Source organism: Lycorma delicatula, chromosome 7, assembly GCF_047948215.1.
Source record: "Lycorma delicatula isolate Av1 chromosome 7, ASM4794821v1, whole genome shotgun sequence".
NCBI classification, from domain to species: domain Eukaryota; kingdom Metazoa; phylum Arthropoda; class Insecta; order Hemiptera; family Fulgoridae; genus Lycorma; species Lycorma delicatula.
The window spans coordinates 78,484,987-78,508,897 of record NC_134461.1 but is presented as its reverse complement, the minus strand read 5'-3'; the positions used below and the strand labels follow the sequence as shown (position 1 = coordinate 78,508,897).

The following is a 23,911-nucleotide window of genomic DNA, read 5'->3' as shown; positions in this document are numbered from 1 at the left end:
ATTCAACAAGTGCAGTGGTTGTAAAAACATAGACCTGAAAGTGATATATAAAATAATAATAAAATATATAATTTAAATTATTATATATAGAAATTGTGTTTCAGAAAGAAATAATCATGGTACCATAATAATATACCAACATAATATTTCTTCAAATTGCTTATTCTAAGACTAGGAGAATTTTTAATTTTAATATTTAAAAAATAAATGCAATTATGGAAGATTCTGTTTCTAATAAATAAAAATAAGACATAAATTTGACAATATAAATTATAAACATATTATTTCAATAAATTAAGATATTACATCTATACTTGATGGTTACAGTCAAAAGTACTCGACTATTATTGGGAGTATAGTAATTTATTAAAGAATACTTCATACCAGCCACCTTATTCATATTAAAAAATACTTCATACCAGCCACCTTATTCATATTAAAAAATTTAGAAAACTTTCCTAAGGTCCACTATTTTGGGTGACCAGAAAAAATTATAATTTTATAATAAAGAAATTAAAGGTTAAATATCCATACAAAAACTTGAAATTTATTGTAAATTTCACCTCTAGACACATGTAAATTAGTCTTTGCAAAATCTTTTAATAAAATCTCTCAAATTCAGAAGAATTATGGACATATATAAAATTTAAAAATACAGTCAACTAACAAAATATTCTGGAGAAGCTATGAAACTTGGAAGTTACAATATTTATTTATATTAAGTACAGTAAAGTAGTTGTATAAAAGATTCAATACTGATTCTAATTTTACTTCTTCATTAAAAAAAAATAAAAAGTAAAGTGGCAGTGATAATCTTCTTAAAAACCTTAAAACAGTAATAATTGCTGTTTCAATAAATTTAAATACATCAAAATAACTTCCTTAAAAAAATATGTTATGAGAATCACACTCCACTTATTAAATATAAAACATTACTTATAACATATTTATAAATAATAAAATATATATATTAACTCCTTGACAAAAATAACTTTTTACAAAATACCAATACCTCAAGTAGTAGCTGTTTCGTAAAACTTTACATAATTTATGAAACTCACGTTTCTTACCTCATTAAAAATATCTGATTGTAAATGAAAATATCAATTTTATTTCTTAATGTTATCAAAAACTTAACAAACACAGGGCACTTTCTAATTAACTCAGGCAAAAGAAGAAAAAATTTCTCTTAGCATTGTAATTTTTCCTAAATATAACACATCACAATAAAGAATGATAAATATTGAATTAAAATAATATTTTACAACCATTTATTACATATGATAAAACTTTAATACCCACCAGTACACAAGCGTAGACCAGAAAAGTGTTGTTACAGCATGAATAAATACACAAAAAAACATGTCAATTTTACACATAAGTATAAGTGGTCTAGATAATACATAAACTCGCCATTAGCTGCAGATAGTCAAAAAAGGTACTACTAAAATGTAAGAAAAATACTGATGTCATAACACGAGTTCTGTGATTTTTTTCTATCACAGCGAGCATCAATATGATGTAATGTACTTGTCTGCAATGGTAAAGGGGTTAATGATATTTTTAACAAGAGTAATTCAAATAAAAAATTATTACCATTTATAAATATTAAAAAAAGTATCATCCAACAGACTGTGAAAATGCTTTTACAATGCAGCAAGAAAAATAATACTCAGTTTAAAATGTAAGAATTAATAAAAATTTCATTATAAAATTTCCCAGGTTCAAATCCCAAACAGGGATAGCATTTTTCATACGCTACAAAAATTACATTTCATATTCCTACACACAAGCTTCAAGTTTCTGTAATGAATTTCATCAAGCCAATATATATATATATATATATATATATATATATATATATACATTTTCATTTATAACTTATAAAAATATATATATGTGTCAACTTTTTTTCTAAATTTTTAGAAATTTTTTTTTTTAAATCAGTGAATCAATCTGAGGACGATCTGAACAATTTAAAAATTGTACTATTAAAACATTATAAAAATTACCTAACTATCATTGGTTTTAAATGAATTCACATAAAACACATATGTGTGTGACGTATAACATTCATAAGTTAATCAAAAGTTACAGTAATAATAATAACATCAACTTTTGTCTGTACATAAAACACTAAAGATATTCTATGATTATAAAATATATATTATGCATATTGACAATGATTTGAAAGATAATGTAAGTTCCTTTGAAAGTACTGTTTATTACTGCGTTAAGCTTTGTAACGATCTTGTTGCTGGAATCCACAACATAATATAAGAGAGAAGATTAATCCCAGTATCTGACAAATAGAAATAAACACTCCAACACCAATAAAAACACCAGATGAATTTTTAAGCTGAACCAATAATTTTTCACTGCATCCCTAAAAATAAGCAAAAAAATTTTTATTTTTTAATATAAAGCTAATTAGCTAAAAAAAAAAAAATTAATTACACTAGCAACAAATTCATGAAAAATAAATTAAGCCCACTCACTAACTATATATTGACAATCATTTTTAAAGCTGTTAACTCTCTGCAACAGAATGAGTAATGGACTAATCAACTATGGAATATAATTACAATTGGCACATTAATTATCAAAACACAGACCAATAATAAATACAAACCATTTATTATTCTCCTTTTTTAGACACTATTGAAACATTCCCTTTTAAATAACCGATTAAAGGAGAACCAACTCCAAGTTAGGTTAAAAAGAATTAAAAAAGGGAACTTTTCTGTAGTTTTTTCAGATTCTTAAAGAAAAATGTCAGTAATGAAATTAAATAACTAAATAGAAAAGTAATTGCAGCTTCAATTAAGACCACCCTTGGCATTTTACAGTTATTATTCAAACTTACTGATCAAATCACGGTGAGCTAAATTAAGAACAAGAGTAATAACCAATTTCTTTTGAAATAATCAGTTTTCTAATACAAAAACTATCAGAAATATGAATAAATAATAGTTTCTTATAATTATTTACAAAAATTGTCTCAAAAGTAATGGACTATGCATTTGCGCAACTAAACAGACACGCAATGTCTTGTGGCAACCAGCAGTGTGTAGCATCAAGTGTCATGAAGCAGACCATACAAGTTGTTTGGGATTTATTACGTGTGTAACGACTTAGTACAGTCTGCAGATGAAGCAGAAATGAATCTGGGTCAAATAATAAAATTTGAGCAATGCACATTCTCAAAAACAACTCTGGCTAACCATCTACTGCTAAAGACAACAAAACACAAGCATTGCTATTGTTGCCACGGTGACTTCATCAGTCACCATGGCATGACAGCGAGAAATTAAAAATAAAACCAAAAACTACAGTACACTGCATTTTAATGGAACATTTGAACAAAAAAAAAAAACAGGTTGCAGTGCAATAGCAAAAAGTGACGCTTCTTGCAATTGCAAAAGAACTGCTTACATGTTATAAAAGGGTAGGGTGAGCAGTTTTTGAATTGAATAATTTCTGTTGATATAAAATGACTGCGATTCTAAACCTAAACTGAAGTCACAAAGCAGTGTTTGCAAGAGTGTTTATTGTTAGAGACCAAAGAAATGTCATTGTATGCAGTCAAAAGAGAAGCAAGTGATGATTTTCGCTTATGATAAAGGTGTTATTGGTATCGATAGTGTGCCAAATGATGTTAGTGTGACTGTTACTTACTATAAAAACTTCATTCAGAAGGTTTTGCGACCGAAAGAGTTATCAACTTATGTGATCCAGAAAATTCAACACCTCAACAAAAGTAGTCTCCTGACAGGAACCCAGAAACTGCCAGACTGTTGGGAAGCATGCATTACAAATAGGGGGATTATACTGAAAGGCTCTAAATTTAATTAATGTACAAATAAATTTTCTTTGTCTCCTGAAGAACTGTGCATTATTTTTGGGATGACCTTCGTATAATGATAGGTCAGCAAAGCCAAAAGTCAATAACAATGACGAGGTGAAAAAAGTGGCCTAATAAAGTAAACTGAAGAGAGTATTAGGGTGTGCAAAACTGTAGTATAGGTTCATAAGTATATAGATATATCATGAAAATTTTATTATATACATATATATATATATATATAAAATAATAATAGTTTTTCAGCTTCCACATACTTTTTCATTATGACAACAAATATTTGTTCTGAAATTTTTAAAATCTTAAATTTTTGTTAAATTTTATTAACAAACAATTTTTACAAAATAAAATGTAAAAGCTAAAATTATTGTGTAAATGTAAACAAAGAAGAATTTATTCAAATAAAAAATATCACTAAAGATGGGTGTGGGCTCAAAAATGTTTTGATGAACATAAAAAATAAAGGTAAGAGTGTTCTCTAGTTCTGTACTTTGTGGAGGCTGAAAAAATATTTATTATATTATATATAGTTACTTAATGTACAGAGGGGAAAAAATGGACTATAAAAAATTTAATCTAAATATATATATATAATAAACACACAAAAAACTACTCCAGCATATTTGAGAATGAACTTGCATATATAAAAAACGCATAATACTGGATATGACTTTGTATAACTCTAAAAATATATTGGTGTATCCATACACATTTAAGTAATTTGATAATACAGAATGGAATAAAATATTTAAAACTTCATGAAAATTTGGACTTTAATACAGAGAAAAAGTTTACTTATAACTGCATAATAACCAAGGGACAGTAGAACAGTATTAGAAGTTGGTAAGCACCGATTCTCAAAATGAAGTAACATATAGCAGTCTATCCATCTTGATTTGAACTTGTTGAAAAATAGGAATTGAAGATAAATTTTGAGAGCGGGGTATCTATCCAAGGAAAGAGATAAGATATGCTGATGACAATATCTTTTGATGGAAACAAATTAATGAAGGGGTTTTCAGGTGTAAACAGAGGAGAGATTTTTTGGCAGAATATTATGGAGACTGTTCATTGAAGAAATCCAGGTTTAGTTAATTTGGTAAGAGAAGAGCGAGAAGGTTAAATCTATAGAGAACGGAAAAGACTGGAATAAAACCAAATAATTGAGGAAGTAGGATATGTAAATAAAGTAATGAGACTGGTTCAGAAAAACTTTTTATATACAATCCAATTATACATGGACATCTTCAAAATAGTTCCCTTGGGAAGCCATGCAATGCTTCAAACAGTTTTCCACTCTTCATAGCAGTTATGGAACTCAGAAACTGGAACATCCTTCAGATCATTGGTTACATTTGTTTTTGTTTTCTACTGTTACAAAATGGTGTCCTTTGAGGTGTTTTTTTAAAAGTAGGGAACAGGAAAAAGTCACAGGGATTCAAGACATGTGAATAGATAGTTGAGAAACTACAGGAATGTTTTTCTTTGTCAAAAACTCATTAATTGAGAGTGCAGTGTGACAAGGTACATTATCATGATACAGCATCCAGTTGTCTTTGATGGCTGCTCTCACACAGGCAATTCTTTTCCAGTCTTCCAAAAATCTCTCGGTAAACATATTGATTTATAGTCTGTCCTGTAGGCAAGAATTCATTATGGACAATGCCCTTACTATCGAAGAAACAAATTAGCATGTTTTGATTTGTTCATTTTTGCTTTTTTGGGACATGTTAAGTTCAAAGTGTGCCACTCCTTGCTCCGTTGTTTTGTTTCTGGATTGTACTCAAATATCCAAGATTCATCACCAGTAATTACATTTTTTTAGAAAATCAGGATCAGTTTCAATTCGCCCTGGAAGGCACACTTCCACCCTGCTGTCTTTCTGCTCAACAGTGAGGTTTTTTGGGACCAATTTTGCACACTTTTTTATGTCCAATTTGATGGATTGGGGTATGGTTCAAATTCAATTGTTCTGCAATTATTCTGACAGTTAATTGCCGGTCACATTGTACAAAGTCTATGATTCACTCAACACTGTCGTAAATTTTTGATGTTAACGGTCTTCCAGAGTGTGAATCTCTGCAAATTATTTCCGACCATCTGAAAATGCTTTAAACCACCTAAAAACTTGGGCTCATGACAGAGTATTATCTCTATACATCCTTTTAAATTTTGATAGTTTCAGTAGCATTCTCACAAGTTTAACACAAAACTTGATTGCACAACGCTGCTCTTAATTACTATCACTCATTTTTGTTACACGCAACAAAAATTTGTTTCACGAAAAGTTTGTTTATGTCTCACATGGCAACAACAGACAAAAATATTAATTTTTGATATAAACCAGCTATTCATATAACCATATATTTACTAGTAACTTTACAGTGTTGCCACTTTAGCTGCCAAAAAACTAGTCTCATTATTTTATTTACAAACCACGTATGTATACAACTTTATGATCATAAAAAAATATGATTGATAGATCTAGAAAGTCTATAGGATCTAGAAATCTTGATTGTCTTGAAATCTTAAAATTTGAATCATAATCTGTCAACACAAATTTTAACCTTAGCTACTGGATGAAGTTCAAATTATGCATGCACAAATAACCTAAAAACTGATACTTCTATCTGGAAACCTTCCCACGCTGATCTAAAATATCACAATACAGAAAATGGAATTTTCATACACACTTCTATAAAAAAAACCCTTGTCTTTGTCAAGTATTTGAAAGAACTTTTTATAATTTTACATATGAAATTAACTGATTGCTAAATCAGCCTATTTAATGCTTTAATCCTAGAACTAATGTACCTGTCTATTATTTATTAATAAAATTATAGACCTGTAAATGATAACCTATCACTTTATTATTTATATCACCTACTGTTTATAAGGTAATTCTAAAGCTGATAATACTGGTAATAATATTACAATCCTTCTCACATGTCATAATTTTTATTTGGTAATAGTTTTTGTAGTTATATCTTGTCAAAATATATTTTCTGAGGAGGTGTAAACAATTAAGTTTACACTTATAGCATGTGAGTAAAACTTAGCAGTTATATTCAAAGCATTACTGGTTTGAACTTTGTTATTGAAACAATATTGACAAAAAAATATTTGAATGAAAAACAACATTATACAATTAAAGTTATCATTTTTTTTCAATGTAACATGTATTAAATAATATCTATGATAGTGTTCTTATATTTTTTTAATGGCTTAAAATGGAAAGCGCATTATCTTTATTCATATCTCTGAAAAAAAAAAAAACTTTGAATTACAAAATTATAACTGGACTATATATAAAACTGCAAAGATGTAAGGATTAACAAAGCAGTGAGTTAAAATGCTGTAAGTAAATTACGACTTTGGTTTTACACAGAAGTTATTATGTTAAACAATTTATAAAGACGTAGCTGAATGATTGTTTTCATGAACAAAAGCTATTTACCAATCTTCTGAACATAACATTTCAGTCCACTTAATAAGATAAGATTCTATTGTATGATGTAGAAGGAAATGAATAAAATATGACATACATTCATTAACATCACAGACTGTACACTTCTATCCTTATAAAGAAAACAGTATAATATGTTAAAAATGTATCCATTTTTTCAGCTTTTGTAATGGAAGTGCTGATTGTTCAATGCATATAAACTGTTTAAGTCTGTATCCAGAATATTGTAACAAAAAAATTTGTTTGAAATAGTGCTTTAGTAGCGATGGAATATGTTATCAGCTGTCATTTCTATAACTACACTGAGACTATACTACAAAACTACTAACACTCCTCAATGTAGCATTCATTTATCAATTACTTATAATGTTATATAATAATATTCAATTTTAACATGAAATGTACAATGAGACTTTGTAATATCTTCTAGAAATAAAAGCACTAATCTTGTTTTTCAAGAAATATCCATTACAAATGCCAAATTTATATGAACAATAGCACAAGCTAAATGAGCCTTCAGTAAGAAATATAAGTTGTTTACATCAAAAATGAATTTAAATGTCAGGAAAAGATTTTTGAAAGTGTATGTTTGGAGTGTCGCTTTATATGGAAGTGAAACTTGGACAATCGGAGTATCTGAGAAGAAAAGGTTAGAAGCTTTTGTAATGTGGTGCTATAGGAGAATGTTAAAAATCAGATGGGTGGATAAAGTGACAAATGAGGAGGTATTGCGGCAAATAGATGAAGAAAGAAGCATTTGGAAAAATATAGTTAAAAGAAGAGACAGACTTATAGGCCACATACTAAGGCATCCTGGAATAGTCGCTTTAATTTTGGAAGGACAGGTAGAAGGGAAATATTGTGTAGGCAGGCCACGTTTGGAATATGTAAAACAAATTGTTAGGGATGTAGGATGTAGAGGGTATACTGAAATGAAACGACTAGCACTAGATAGGGAATCTTGGAGAGCTGCATCAAACCAGTCAAATGACTGAAGACAAAAAAAAAAAAAAAAAAATATGAACAATCTGAAGTTTATTAGGCAAAATAAAAAATAACAATAAAACAGCACTATGTTGTATTACTTCAAGAATCAAGTTACATAGTTATAAAATATTAATAAATAAACTTACTTCGGTATAAATTTTATCAGAAAAATGTCCAACAATATCGTAAACTTGAGTCTTTGTACATTTATCTGGTTTACAACAAGAAGCAGGAATTTTGTAAGTCTGATGAGATGCAGAGATTGCCAAATCAACACGTTGTTTTTCTACCTTGTTAAAACTGCTACTCAACCAATCTGTAGGTCCTTTAGCCCCACAACAATTCAACTGAAAAAATTAAATACAGTTGTCACAAACATATACATAAAGCATTAACTGAGCATCCTTTATTTAATTCTATATATTAATTATCAATATTTTATTTAATAAAGTTAAAGGTAACATTTATTATTAATTTCCTTCCTTGTTTCTGATAACAGAATGTTATTTTAATACAAATTCTTTTTATATCAGTTATTTACAACATAAAAAAACGAGTATTATTTAAATACAGACATTACCTATTCATTATAATGTAAAAGCATATGGAATTTTGTCACACTAAAAAATATTTAAGATTCAAAAGTCATCAATTAAGAATCAAAAATTACTCTAGGGAAAAATGTGATAGTTTTTCCAGTTATACAACTAACACTGTAAAGAAATGAACATGTTAAATGATTTTTAAAATCATATGTGGATAATAAAAAACATCTGTATATAACCATGTGCTGCCAAGTCGTATAATTAAGTTTGATACCCAATGTAATGTAACAACATGTAATTACTACACAACTTTTACATTTAAATCAAATTTAAAACAAAACAAAAGTTTTATTACAAATTCAATTCCCACAGCATCATATCTAGTTATGAATATATTAAATCATTTATAACTATTAAATTGTGACTGTTTAACTATTACATATATTTCAAATGGCTTGCTATAAATAAATAAGTCACTTTTGACATTTCCTGCCACATCAAGTCTTTTCAGATTTGTTTGGTTAACAGTAATATTTATCCTTAATATGATAAATTATTTATTATATTTAAAATGAATCCAATTCAAATAAAATTTTAATCAATGTAGTTCAAATAATGAAGCATTATTTCAATGGATCGGTTAATGGCCAAAACAAGAAAGAATTTTTCTTACATTCTTGTTTCACAAATATAATTATGGATATTAATATCGGAAAGAAAAAAAAATTGTTTATATGAAGGTAATTATTTTAATTTTCAGATTCTATGTACCAAAATGAAAAAAAATTAGCATCTCCACTAGTTAGCTTTTTAAAGAAAAATTCATATCTCAAGATTGGTTTGAAGAATCATTATATTTATTATATGTTTGCATGTGTGCACGCACACACACTTTCTCTAATAAATAAAAAATTCTTTAGCAAACACATCAGTTTTATAAATCTTTTATCTCAGTAATTATTTGTTTAATCAAAATGCATTTTATTAGCTAAAATGTTAGGCCTTTTATTGTAAAAAAAATGACACTATATACTGAAAACTGATCGACAAACAAATGAGTAATTAATTAATGACAATTTTCAGCTGGACTTCATCTCCATCACCATTACGTTAAATAATTTGAACTTTAGTTTCTTTCACTTTCAACACAAAATAATGGCTAATTAAACTTACTTCAAACTTTGAGCGTGACTTATTATTTTGACTTTTCCTTTTGGGGAGAGGATTTTGTAGATGGTGATGGTATAATAGTATGCCTTTTTCATATTTTACATTTACTTAATATTGTTTTTTTAATTAAATAGCCTAAATTAATTAAATTTATTTCTGGCAAGTAAAAAAATACTATTTTAAGCACATTAAGGGTATTAGTATTATCTTGACAGATAACTTCAACCATTTAAATCCTATTTCCAAAAGTTACATCAACATGTACATAAGTATCTCAACTGTTAAAATCCTACATGGAAATAATCAGTGCTAAAATTCACTCATGCTGTTTATATAATAAATAAAAATTACTTCTCTCTGGATGACATCAAATGTTTCAGTACGAGATGTAATATTTCCATATTCTTTTAGAACAGTTTCCTCAACATTTTGTTTAACAAGCTTTTCAAGATCATCACTGTTGGAATATGCCCATGCAGCAGCTGAAATTTCAGCAACCAATATTACCAAAAGGAAGCAGAAAAACTGTAAAATAAGAATTTACATAGAGATTATATACAATTAAAATAAAATGCATATAATACTTAATTGTATTTAAATTATTACAGTTCTAACATACACAAGATGAAACTGTAAAGCCACATTACATACAGTGCTTATACTTTTATAAAATAATAAAAATTATGACACACTTACTAAATAATTAGTAAAATGATCAAAAAATGTTTCCAAGACTATGATAAGTATTTTTCCTATGTAGTAATGATGATGAGGCTCAACTTGAAGTTGTCAGCAAAGTCACTTAATCCTAGATTCATAAGCCTATTACTTACACACACACACTATTCATAAGTATTTGTCTCTCAGACTACTACAGGTGGAAAAATGAACACTTAATACACAGAGAAACTAAAAAATACATAAGTGAACAGTTGACCATGTGTGTTTTTTCTTGAACAAGACACTAATTACAGTTCACACAGACTTTCCCCTGATCCTGAAGACACATGAATTGTTAACATTTGAAGCATTTGTACTGTGTCATTCTTCACTGCTCCGAGGGGCAGTATGCCCATACTTTCCTCTATAGTGCTTCTTGAGGTTCTTCTTCAACAGTTGGAACTTTTTCATCAATTTTGTGTTCCATTTTTATCTTAAGATATCTCTGTAAAATTGGGAGTTGAAGTCTTGTAATCATGGAAGCATGTCCTTCGCTTATTATTTTTGCAAACTCTCGTCATGAAACTGGTTTCCTTTTCTGTGACACCATGTTATGTACATAAATAACATATGAGTTCACCAGAGTACTATTAACCATACCATAAAAGAAGCAGAGGTGCCATCTTTGTGTTTTTCTACTGCAGCTCATGTTACTGGTCATTTCATCAAACGCATCAACTGTGCCTTTGGTTGTGTTACAAACACCACAATGTCTGGCTTTCCAGATTCTTCTTCAATGGTACCTCTTTCATGTGTGTTGGAAAGTAGGTAAAACTAGTTTGTTTGGCTCGGCCTTGTAGGAAACCAACAAGGCCTTGGTTGTAACAAAACAAGGATGAGTTCAACTTCCTTGATTTTTTTATCTGAGCATCATGTCTGATAATTGTTAATTTATGATTCTTCAAAATGTCATTAGCTAAAGAGGCTGATCTGAACCAATTACCCTGTTTACATTCCTATTAGTACCATGGGTACTTTTGGTTACATTTTTCACAAAGCATGCACCTAGAGGAAGTACCGATGTATTAGTATTTTTTCCCAGGTAAGACATTGTGTTGATGATATTTTTATTCTTACATCACATAACAGAACTATTTTTAATCCCATATTTATTGAGCTTTGAGGATAAATAAATCCTAAAAGGACAGCATCCTCGAAAACCGAGCAGTTGTTTGTCAATTGTGACGTAGGAGCCAGGTATGTAGTTACTGCTGCACGATTCTACAAATTTTTCCCAAATATCAGTGATACGTACTAATTTGTATATGAGCAAGCTGTGTAGCTTTGTTATCAAATCTCAATGAATTCAGCAAGAAGTCAAAATGGTCTCTACTTATTACAGATACATACCTTGTACTACTAAACAAAGGATCAAATAACTCTTTAGATGTCAAATGGTTGTCTTTCATGGTAGCAGACATAACCAAAAGACCTAACAATGCATTTCAAAGTAGTAGGTTTTACTGTTGCAAAAGTTGGATCTGAATAGTTTAAACTTTTATGTGAGATCTCCACATTTATATGAGTTACAATTTGGTTTGCTATTGAGGATTTAATGAATAAGCCAAAAGCTTCTAAGGGAGTTTCAAAATTCTTGGCATTATTGTTAAACTTTTGTCTGTAATGAATAATATTTTGCAATGTAATCCAAAATTTAGAATGTAATCCTTATCATTACTACTATCACCTACATCAACTGTCATAATTGTTTCTAATAGAAGGTTACTATCACTGACCTGAGGTTGAAAGCTAGAATCCTCCTGACTGGAATTTGCAATATCAGTTATTATTATAGGCCTATTATTAATGTTCTCTCGACTGGTAAAAGGTAAAGATACATCATCACCTCTAATTCTGCCAGAAGTAGACTCGTTTAGATGTACTGGAAAAACCTCTTCAGAATCAGTTTCAATATCTTTTTCAACTCTTGCTTCATCAAATTTGTAATCCAAAGGGTAATAGTCAGGATTTGAATCTGTGTCATTGACAATGACATCAGTTCCGTAGTAAGATTCTACTTCCACTTTGCTATCTCGCCTACAGCACTGTCTACAGTTTCAGGATCAAATTTTTTTTTTTTTTTTTTTTTTTTTTTAGGGCGAAAAACGAGCGGTCGTTATCATCGCCCGGAAAATAAATAAATAAATAAAAATAAAAGTGAAAGTAAAAGTAATTAAAACTTAAAACTACTATCACAGTAAGCAAAATCCGGAATGGGTGTAAAAGGCCCATTCTCGGATAACAAAAACACTAACATGTAACTTAAAACTACGTTAAAAACTATCATATTAAAACTAAATAAAACTTAAAACTAAAAAAAGAGGTAAAACTTAAAACTAATATCACAGTCAGTCTTTAAAATATTAAAAAAAATAACTTATAAAATTTAACAAATTCCGATAAGGAGTGTAAAAGGCTCCTAATCGGATAAAAAAAACAAACATTCTGGAAAAAAAAAAAATAAATAAACTTATTTAAAAAAACTAAAAGTATTAAAAAATATAAGCAACAATATTAAATTTTTTGTATTAACCCTATACTACGCAAAAACAGAATCATCCGGTTTAAAACCTCTTTATCATTACACAAGATACCACGGATGTTTCTGGGTAGTTTAAATTTACGACGCAATGCCGCATAACATATGTAGTCCACGAGTATGTGGCGCACAGTCACGCGGCAGTTGCATCGTGCGCATAGAGGTGGTTGTCCTCTTGTAAACAAGTACTCGTGTGTCCTATCTGCAATCGACAGAGAACTACTTCCTCACGCCGGGGTTTTCTGTATGATGAGTCCCATGGTAACACAGAATCTTTAATCTGACGGAGTTTATTATCAATGGTAGCCGTCCAATCACCTTGCCCTTAATAATTGTTTTACATAATTAATGAAATCAGAAGTAGCAACTCGGGTGGTGAAAGGAGGCTGGTTACATGCTTCTTTGGCAGCGGAATCTGCATGTTCATTACCTGGAATCCCTACGTGGCTAGGGACCCAGCAAAAACTTAATTCTGTGTTGCGATTATTCAACTCAGCGATTTGTAAATCGCCGAGTTGAAAATTTTATCGCGTCATTGTAAATTTCAATGACGATAGGATGTTTAGAATAAAAGTTTTTTAAGGCTTGGAGAGCATTACACGAGTCACTGCAAATAAGAATTTTTCTATATTTAGGGTTAATGATGTTTAGAGCCTTATTTATAGCGTATAGTTCAGCGGTAAACACACTCGTAATACCGGGGAGACCAAACATATAAGTTCTCTCATTAACAACAAATGCACACCCAACTGTATCGTTTTGTTCCGTGTTTGGTTTCATCTTGGAGAGAACACACTGAAACATTTGCTGAAAGATAATAGATGGTGTTGATTGTTTATTGTATGTAGTCAGGTCAAAATTAAAATTTATGAGGTTTATTCTCCATGGAGGATATGAGCAAGGATACATAGGAAAAAATGACGGTGTGTCAACATTTATATGCTGCAGCAGACGCCAGGTACGGACACCTACAGGTGCAGTACGACGTGGATGGTCCTCATACTTTCCTAGATTAGGATTTCTAAATACCGTGTCAAGAACCGGGTGATTTGACTGTCCTCTGAGACGAGCAAAATAAGATAATAAGAGCTGGCCTCGTCTATCCCAAAGTGATGGTTCACCACAGTCTACAAGTAAGCTTGCGACAGGACTTGATCTAAACGCGCCTGTGGCAAGCCGAAGGAAAGCATGATGTACACTATCCAGCATTTTAAGCACGGTTTGACGAGCTGAAGAGTAGGCGACACAACCATAATCTAAACGGGAGCGAACAAAGGAATAGTAAAAACGTATCATACATGATCTATCGGCTCCCCAGTTGGTGTTAGTAAGGACTCGCATCATATCTAGAAGTTTGGAACATTTTGTTTTCAATTCTTTTAAATGTTTGACCCAAGTAAGACGGTTATCAAAAAATAAACCTAAAAACTTGACGTAAGTAGAGATAGCAATAGTCTCTCCGTTCAGAAATATTTGCGGAATAGAAGGGTTTCGTAGCCGAGAAAAAACTACACATTTTGTTTTTTCGGATGAAAATGTGAAACCAGTAATCCTGGACCAAGCTTCAAGGTGAGATATAGTGTTCTGCAGTAGTCTCTCTGCTATAGGTGCCGAACGGCTTGCAATGTAGATAGCAAAGTCGTCAGCAAATAGAGAGCATGAGACAGGAGCCTGAACACATTTGGTAATATCGTTTATGGCTACAGAAAATAAGGTGGCACTTAATACACTACCTTGGGGCACTCCACTCTCCAAGATGACACTATCTGAGAGCGAATCATCCACGCGAACACGAGCCGTTCGGTGATTTAAGAATCCCCGGATAAAAGCAAGCATATTGCCCTTGATTCCCCATGCTTTGAGAGTGTTAAGAATACCACGTCGCCAGGCTGTGTCATTCGCCTATTTTATATCGAAGAAGATAGCGACGAGGTGCTGCCGATTTAGGAAAGGTTTTGTATGGCTGTTTTTAGTGACACTAAATGGTCAATAGAAGATCGTCCTTGTCGAAAACCACACTGTTCTGAAGATAGAAAGCCATGTTTCTCCAAGTACCATGTAAGTCTGCGGTTTACCATTCTCTCCATTATTTTACACAAAACGCTTGTCAACGAAAAAGGGCGGTAGCTTGAGGGGTTCGTTTGGTCTTTACCAGGTTTTAGTACTGGTATAATAAATGCTTCTGACCAGCAGGGTGGGAAGACTTGTTCGGAGAATAAACCGTTGAAAATATTCAAAAGTTGTTGTAGTGCCGAATTAGGAAGGTGTGAAAGCATGGAAAGGCGAATGTTGTCCGGTCCAGGGGAAGTGTCCCGTGAGTTTTTAAGTGCATGTAACAATTCTTTAAATACGAATGGAGTGTTTAATTCACCAACCAAATCACCAATGTTTAACGATAATACTTCTATTTGTATCTTGTACCGTTGAAAATCGTTATTATATGATGAGGTGAGAGACACCGAGCGGACAGATTTTGCTAGACTATTTGCCACTTCCGAGGATGATGAAAGGAGTTCTCCTTCATCAATAAGACCGAGAATAGATTGTTTCGGTGATCCGAAAATTGCACGAATTTTCTTCCATACGTAGACGTGGGAGTAGTGCGTGAGATAGTGCTCATGTATTTCGTCCATGAATTCCTCTTAGCGTCCAAGAATACCCGACGGCACACCGCTCTAGCCCTGCGATATAAATTTAGATGTTCTGTTGTAGGCCTACGATTAAATTTACGTAGTGCTTGTCGTCGATTCCTAATAGCATTTTTGCAATCATCATTCCACCATGGAACGAAAGGACGTCTAGGATTACCCGATGTTTGTGGGATATATCTGTTGGCATTCTCAAGTATCATGGACGTAAAAGAAGAATGTTGGTTGAGGATGTTCGCTCCATCGTCATATCGAGATTGGAATGCTTTATGGTATCCGTTCCAATCTGCCTTTTCAATAATCCATCTCCGTGGCCTTCTTTTAATCTCGCAGTCTACACCGAAACCAATAATAATTGGTCTATGATCACTGCCGTGAAAGTCTCACAAACCGACCAATAAAAATGAGGGAGCACAATCGGTGAGCATATGGAAAGATCAAGGTTAGATACAGTACCAGTTGATAAGGACATGAATGTATGTGATCCATTATTCAGTAGGCAATGGTCAAAATCTTGGTTCAATCTGTTTATCATATTTCCTCGAGTGGAGCAGAAGGTTGAGCCTCAGGAAATATGATGGGCATTGAAGTCTCCTACTATTAACGATGGAGATGGTATTTGCGTGAGGAGATTTGAGACATCTAAAGCACTGAACTCAGTGTTCGGTGAGAGATACAGATTGCAGATATGCAATTTGAAGGGAATAGAAACCTTTACTGCAATAGCAGGAATGACAGTAGTTAGTTGAATTCTTGTAGCTGACACCCCGTTCTTCATGAAAATCGCTACTCTACCACTCTCCCTACTGTCTATTATGCAGTCGTATCTCTCACAGAAGTATCCTCTGAGTGTAATTCGGTGGTTGTAAAAGGTGAGTTTCTTGGAAACAAATGATTAGTGGATCATGTGTGTGAGCTAGTACTCTAATATCTTCAATGCGGGACCGAATACCTCTAACATTCCACTGAATAATGTTCATAAGTGTAAAAAAAAAATAAATTTCGGAAATTATATAAAAATTAGTTGTACGTGATTCGGTTTTTCTTTTTTGTATTTTTTATTTTAAAGAACTCCGATGCCCTAGGGTCGGGTGGTTCTTCAACCATATCCTCCAGAATATGAGGTGATGGTGGAGGAGATTTATTTGAATGGGATGCTGTAGTTGACATCCCAGAGGAGATAGTTATGTGTGTTCCCTTTATGGGGAGCTTATTAGGTGGCTTACTGCCAGCTGTGATAGTCGCTATTCGTGGCGGTACGACTTTGGGAATAGGAACTTTAATATGTATCATACTGTTTGATTCACTAACTGCGACGGAGGACTTTTTATTCATTTTTGTCAGCTCTGAGATAGTGGCTGTAGATGAAGCTACTTGATCAGATAGCATCTGAACAAGTTTTTTAAGCTCATTGCAGGATCCGCACTGCTGATTATTAACATTTGTAGGAATTTGTTTAGAAGTAGCGGTGGCAAAAGATACGTCTGGTTTAACCAGGTTCCGTGAATTGTTTATCTTTTTATATTCTCTACGTGCAGCCGGAAAAGATAGTTTTTGCTCCGTACAGATTTTGAGAATTGCCTTTTCTTCTTTAAAAGTTGGGCAATCCCGGGAGCGGGCTGTATGTGGACCACTGCAGTTTGCACATTTTTCACTTTCTTCGCAGTTAGTGTCGTTGTGACCTTCTTTACCACATCGAGCACAGATCTCAGTTTTCGTGCAAGATCTTGTAGTGTGACCAAAACCTTGGCATCTGAAACATCGCCGTGGATTGGGTATGAATGATCGTACCCGAACCGAGAGGTAACCCACTTTAATCTTTTCTGGTGGCACAGGGAGATTGAATGTTAATATAAGAGACGGTGTCGGTTATTCTGTTCCGTTCTGCCGTTTCATTTCAACAACGTCTTGGTGGCAAAGCTCATCATTTCCGAGATATCTATATCTAGAAGATCTCTACAAAAAATTACACCCCGGCTCGTATTTAACGTTTTGTGGCATTCTGCACTTATATTTATACCACCCATATTACGGAGACGTAAGATAGATCGACTCTGTTCATCGTTGAATGTTTCAACCAGAATCGATCCGTCGCGTAACTTCCTGATATTCTTCGGGGAGCCACTTGCACCTGTTATCGTTTTGTTAATTAAGAAAGGTGAAACCTTTTGAAGGGAGCCACCTTCCTGACCATTTCTGAGAACAACGAATCTAATATTTTTATATTTGGATTCTAACAATTGTGGTTCTCTTCAGTAGGACTTTTATCCTCGTCAGACAAAGCTGACCGAGGTCTCTTCACAAGACTGTATTTGGTGGTTTTTTCAGATGGACCACCAACCATCATTGTGTTTGTTGTTGGAACTGAAATTTTGGTCCCACGAGTACCGGCGAAAAATGGACCACTCCAGCAGAGTGCACACGTACTGGAGCTAGAGCTAAATACAACTGGGTTCGCCCTGGTGCCAAGAGGACATCGTTCGAGACTCACTACGTAGAGCCATTCACCCATCGGCACGATTTGTTTCCACCTTGGGTTACGGTTGCGTTTCGTAAGATGTCGCAACACCACCGAGTGTAAATGTAAGAAATATCAGTGTAGGTTGTTGTTGTGTAATTGTGTACGTTGTAATTTATGTAGTGTTCTTGGTGTAGTATATGTGTAAAATGTAAAGTGTTCCGCAGCTCATTGTATAGTGGGAAGGAAAGCTGCGGAGGCTAGGCCCGTGGGGACGCCAACCCCCAAAGTCTTAAAGAATAAGACTCCCCGTCGGGGATCAGGATCAAAATACAGCTATTGTCAGCTTCATAACTGATTTTGTCCAATTCACTAAGAATTTGAGTGATTTCATCATCATTTTTGCACAAATCTGCCATTATGAAAAACATAAAATATGTTCTGACAATAAAAATATTTATATTATAAAATATGTTTTTTTTTGTTTTTTTTAAAATTAATATATGATCAAGTTTTTCAATTATAATAAAATAAATTTAAGCACAAACACAACTCATAAACTTTTGTCTAATAGGCAATGCAATATATTCAAACTCTACCGTTGTTCATAAACTTTCATCAGCTAGACGATGCAATATAACTGGACATTAGCACTATTCATAAGCTTTTGTCTCACAGGCGATGGAACTTACAAAAAGTGGTTAAAATCTGATACTACACGTGACGCCTAACTGAAATCTTTGACAATACTGAAGGGACGACTGAGTACAGGATTGGAGGGATGGCCGGCTGGGTAATTCACAACAAATTCCTGGAAACTCGCATATGCTTTTCTCCCTCAAAAAAGCACATAATTACACATAGGACTTTATGAGTTAGATTTTATGGAACTGAGCAATTTTTTCATTAAAGGTTTCTAAATTATACAGCATCTGATATAGGACATTTTTGCTTTATAATAACATTCTAGATTGAGATTTACATTTTAAAATAATTGTGTTGTAGTAAAATTCAGATTAATCAGAATAAACTAATCACACCCTATTTCTGTAACTTTAAAAATAAATCACCATAACAGATAGGCAATTTACAGTACAAACTGATAACTCCTTAAAAATGATTAAAAAAAAAAAACTTGTGTAAAACTTGTATCTGTAATCTTCTAATTATATAACCCTTACTTATCACGATAGTGTCACTTATTAGAGAAAACTTTGCTGAACAGGTATGTTCATAAGAATCTCTATACCAGTTAACTTGAAAATTAGCATGATACTCCAATACCTGATTCTAATTTCCTTCCACTAATTTACAAAAACCATTTAGTGTTTTCCAAACACTACATTTTAAAATTCAATAGAATGACCATAATATAGAATATTTCAAAAAAGAGAATAATGGAGACTACTCTTCCCAATAATTTGTCCAGATCAATGTGGTGTACTGCCAACACACACACTAATCTTCTTCAATTTAAGAATTAGGGAAATATTTTTTGAAGGTGAACAGGAAATTCCTGTCTGATTATATCAGATCTGCACTCAATAGCTCTATGCTGTGACTGATTCCAACGTGCACTACTATGAATATAATAGCAGATGTGATAATTGGCATTGAGACATGCAAGCTCACTATTATTTATATGATTGCTGTGACATCCTTTTAATAAATTATATGTAACTTTTTTAAATACATTGGTCATTTCTCATAATTCTTTTATTTCTTGTATTGCAATTTTTCTTTTGCATTACTTATTTTACAATGTTAACAAAAAAATAAAAAATATTGTTTATAGACATATGAAACACTTTATTACTGATAAAATAAAAATTACTTTTATTATTTACAATAAATTCCAAATATAATGAAATCTCTAACAAAATCAGCTTCATTATTCATTTACGGATAAAATCTTATTTAAAAAAAAAAAGACGAACCTTAATTCATAGTTATTACTTTGATGTCTGACAAGAAATCTTATTTCAATTATAAAACCCAATTTTGAAATACTCAGACAATTCAGTATATAATGGATTTTACTGTCTGATACTGCGTACAAGACAGTAAGCCAACCATAATAAGGGGAGAAAATAGTACTATTTTTATATGAATATTGGTTAAATATATTGTACAGTCTACTATTGTTCAAAATAAAGCTACGATAAAAATCAGTCAATTAAAAGTCATCTTGTCATCCTTGCAAAAAGAATCCAGAGAAAATGAATGTCTCATCAATTCAATCAATCTGAGCTACAAATTGTATTATTATATAAATAATTTTTTCTACAGTATTTAAAATTAATTTCCTTTCTACTTAAAAACATATTGTTATATTTAAACCCACAATTAATCCACAGGTATTCATGAGTTTTCAGTTTGGGTAACATCTGAAATCTATTTTACACATGACTAAAGAATAAAGTTCATGACACCACACTTACATTACCTAGTAAGCGCAGACATAATTTGTATAGTTCAACAAACTGAAACCCAGGACTCAGGTATGATATTTAGCAAATTTAAACACTGTAACAAGGCAAAATAGACTATTCCATGTTGAATCTTAAATCCCCTACTGAAAATTATTATTTCAACTGATGTGATATTACGAATAAAAAGGATGGATGTAAACCAATATACAGTTTGTAAATTTTATTTTCTTGAACACTGGGACTTATAATTTGAGGTGGACATAAAGGGCAGTTAGTAGAGAAACCGGCAATTTAATGCAATAAAAGCATAATATATAACAAAACTTAAATTAAAATGCAGATTCAATGATTATCCAATAAATCTATAGGTACAATAATAATATAACTGCAGTATTTATAAATAAAAATATTAAAAAAATAAATAGAAATAACACATACCAAAACAAGCAAACACTGTGACTTTTTAATGGTACCAAAACAACCTAGAAGTCCAACAACGAACATTAATATACCAATTGTAAGAAATAGATAAAGACCACTATAATAATTACTTTCATCTTGCGTCATACTGAAATAAGATGTATTTGTCATCATCCATAATGACAGTACTATGATTACCAAACCACATATCTGAAAAATATAAAAGTTGTCACTAATATATATAATATAATTAAAAACATTTATATACAGCAGACACATCTTTAAGTAAGTCAGAATTATATAAATTATGACTCGCCTCTGATTTTGATGAAATTTGTTATATACATTATTTAGAATCTAAGTTACGTTAACAACTGAAATTATTCATTGGACATCCTTTCACCCAAGTTGCATATTACAATCATAAAAAATTTGAGCAAATGTTAGGTTATGTTGTTATGGTACAAAACATTCAAAACAATGACAATTAAAGAAGAAACATAAATAATTGCTGATTTTAAGAGTAAAATTACATTACACAATTAAAAACTCTGAAAACCAATAAAATGGGAAACAAAACAACATTTTTTTTGGATGGCCTTTTAAACAAAGTTAATTAAGCAATGCAAAGATTAATTGTATTTGAATGAGTAATTCATACTGATATTGACTATGGATCATAAAAAAGATACACTGAATGCAATGTATGATTAATATGTTACATTCTCTTGCTTACTTAACTGGATGTACCAACATCACTAAATGAAATCGATGGCAATAATTTTTATTCAAATCATAATTCCTATACAAGAATATCATTTATTAAATTTTTACCAGGCAGAAGTTTCTATAAATTACCTACTTAAATTTTCTGTAAATTATTTATTACTTCAAATAATCTGATGAAAATACAGCACGAAAACATATGTGTAATTTAATTGAAATAATTCACTAATACTAATTGATAACAAACTTCTATCATTCGTGTATATATCAAACTAACCAAAATCTGATAACGAAACGCTAATTCTTTCATGTTTTCAAAGCAATAAATGTACAGCACAGAAACTAAAATTGGAATAACGCTTTCCCGTAACTAATAACACGGCATGAAAGATTATTTTAAAATTTTATTTAAAATACACTTACCCAAAATATCAAATTGACAATAAATATAAGATACTTTAAAATTGCATAACAACCTGCTAAGCCCATTCTTGAAAATTATATTAAAAAACGATCGGTTCTAAAATTATCTTTTATTTATTAAACGTCAATAAAAAACAAAAAAAGTATATAGTAACCGCCCACCAACTTCCTAGCCCTTGAACTGAGTCATTAGTATTACTGTATCGTAATGGGGAATGAAGGATTGTCCATGTATGGATGTCAAATGTTAATAATCTTATTTAAAAATTTTTGCAATCTAAAACATAAAATAATGAAGAGAAACTTAAAATTTGTTTAAAATTACTAGTAATAATAAAAAAAGAAAACGTAAAATTACTTTACAAAATATAAAACTGGCGATTTATTTACTTAAGAATACGTTTTAGGAATTCAACCATTACTAAAACATATCTCTATAAAGATTAATAAAATAAAGTTCAAATTAATAAGAATTTCTGTTAACATAATTTAAATCTTAACTGCATTCAACTTTTTAAAAATTTCCGTTAAAATTTCGATCTTAATTTTGACATAATCGTGCTGTCAACGAATATTATGGTAGCTGTGGCTGTTAAAAATTGAAAATGGTGGCAAAAGGTTTCCAACGGTCAAAATTATGTTTTTTGTTTTTAATGTAGCTACTTGTTCATGATGAAGTATTTTGTGTTGCATTTAAAAACTGTTAGTTGTTTTTACATGTTTTAACGTTTTGTTGTGTTTTAGGTAATATATTTTTATGGATGTATATTGTAATACTAAAATATTAAGTCACCTAATGTTGTTTGGTTAAGGCTGTTAGCATTTGAAATTTAATTTCAGTTAGGATTTTTTTTTATAAAATAATTTTAATTTTAAGTATATCCTTTCTTAAATGAGTGTGTACATATTAATATTGTATAATATGTTTTGAAGATTTTTGAACTGTAACTTCCTTATATATTGTTTTTTAAGAGGTCACAGTAATTAAGTACTGGAATTTTGGGATATGGCGCCATGATTTGTTTGTATGTTATTTTTATTTTATGTAATAAATTAATGTCTAATATGGTATTTACTAATTTTCGTTATCTGAAATCGCTTAATAATTTGTGATGAGTAGCTTGTTTAAGTTATGGTTAGGTTTGCAACAAAATTAGATCTGGTCGTACCGATTTATAAAAATGTATTTGTCCACATATTGCTTTATTTGTCCCCATGTTTAGATATTTTGCAGAAAGTAATTTCTAATTTTTTTTATTTATAGAATTTGTTTCATAGGATACAGATCACTGTTTTCTAGGTATTCACGTTAAAACTTATTTATATTTTACCCTTCAGAGTTTCGAAAAATTAAATATAGATGCTCAGTAGTTCTACTTGGTGTATCTGAAGTAGTGTTGGTGGTGCTAGTAGTACAGTGGAGGGGATTGTGTACAGTGACCAAATGTAGGTAGCAAGAAATCTATTTGCCAGACCACCATACATCCCCATCCTGGATTGCAACAGCTTAACTGC

General features: G+C 31.2%; 2 protein-coding genes across 4 annotated transcripts in view; one reads left to right on the top strand and one right to left on the bottom strand.

Annotated features, from left to right (window-relative positions):
* Tsp96F (Tetraspanin 96F) lies at positions 1–22,589 on the bottom strand. Of its 2 annotated transcripts, XR_012757177.1 has the most exons (6): positions 22,397–22,589; positions 21,266–21,457; positions 10,382–10,555; positions 8,462–8,662; positions 427–2,386; positions 1–391 (listed from the first exon to the last, which is right to left on the bottom strand). XR_012757177.1 is itself a non-coding variant. In XM_075371521.1 (5 exons), exons 1-5 carry the CDS (start codon positions 22,460–22,462, stop codon positions 2,234–2,236), a joined length of 786 nt encoding a protein of 261 aa, XP_075227636.1. In that variant the 5' UTR covers positions 22,463–22,589; the 3' UTR covers positions 1–2,233. The 2 variants fall into 2 exon arrangements, 1 of the variants encoding a protein (XP_075227636.1); XM_075371521.1 differs by having other exon boundaries at positions 1–2,386.
* Positions 22,590–23,003: 414 nt separating this feature from the next.
* The window catches only part of LOC142328018 (condensin-2 complex subunit H2-like), a 76,967-nt gene continuing 76,059 nt past the window's right edge, over positions 23,004–23,911 (top strand). For both annotated transcript variants that reach the window (XM_075371459.1, XM_075371458.1), the window contains exon 1: positions 23,004–23,140. The gene's annotated coding sequence lies outside the window, so the exon portion shown is untranslated. The remainder of the gene's footprint in view (positions 23,141–23,911) is intronic.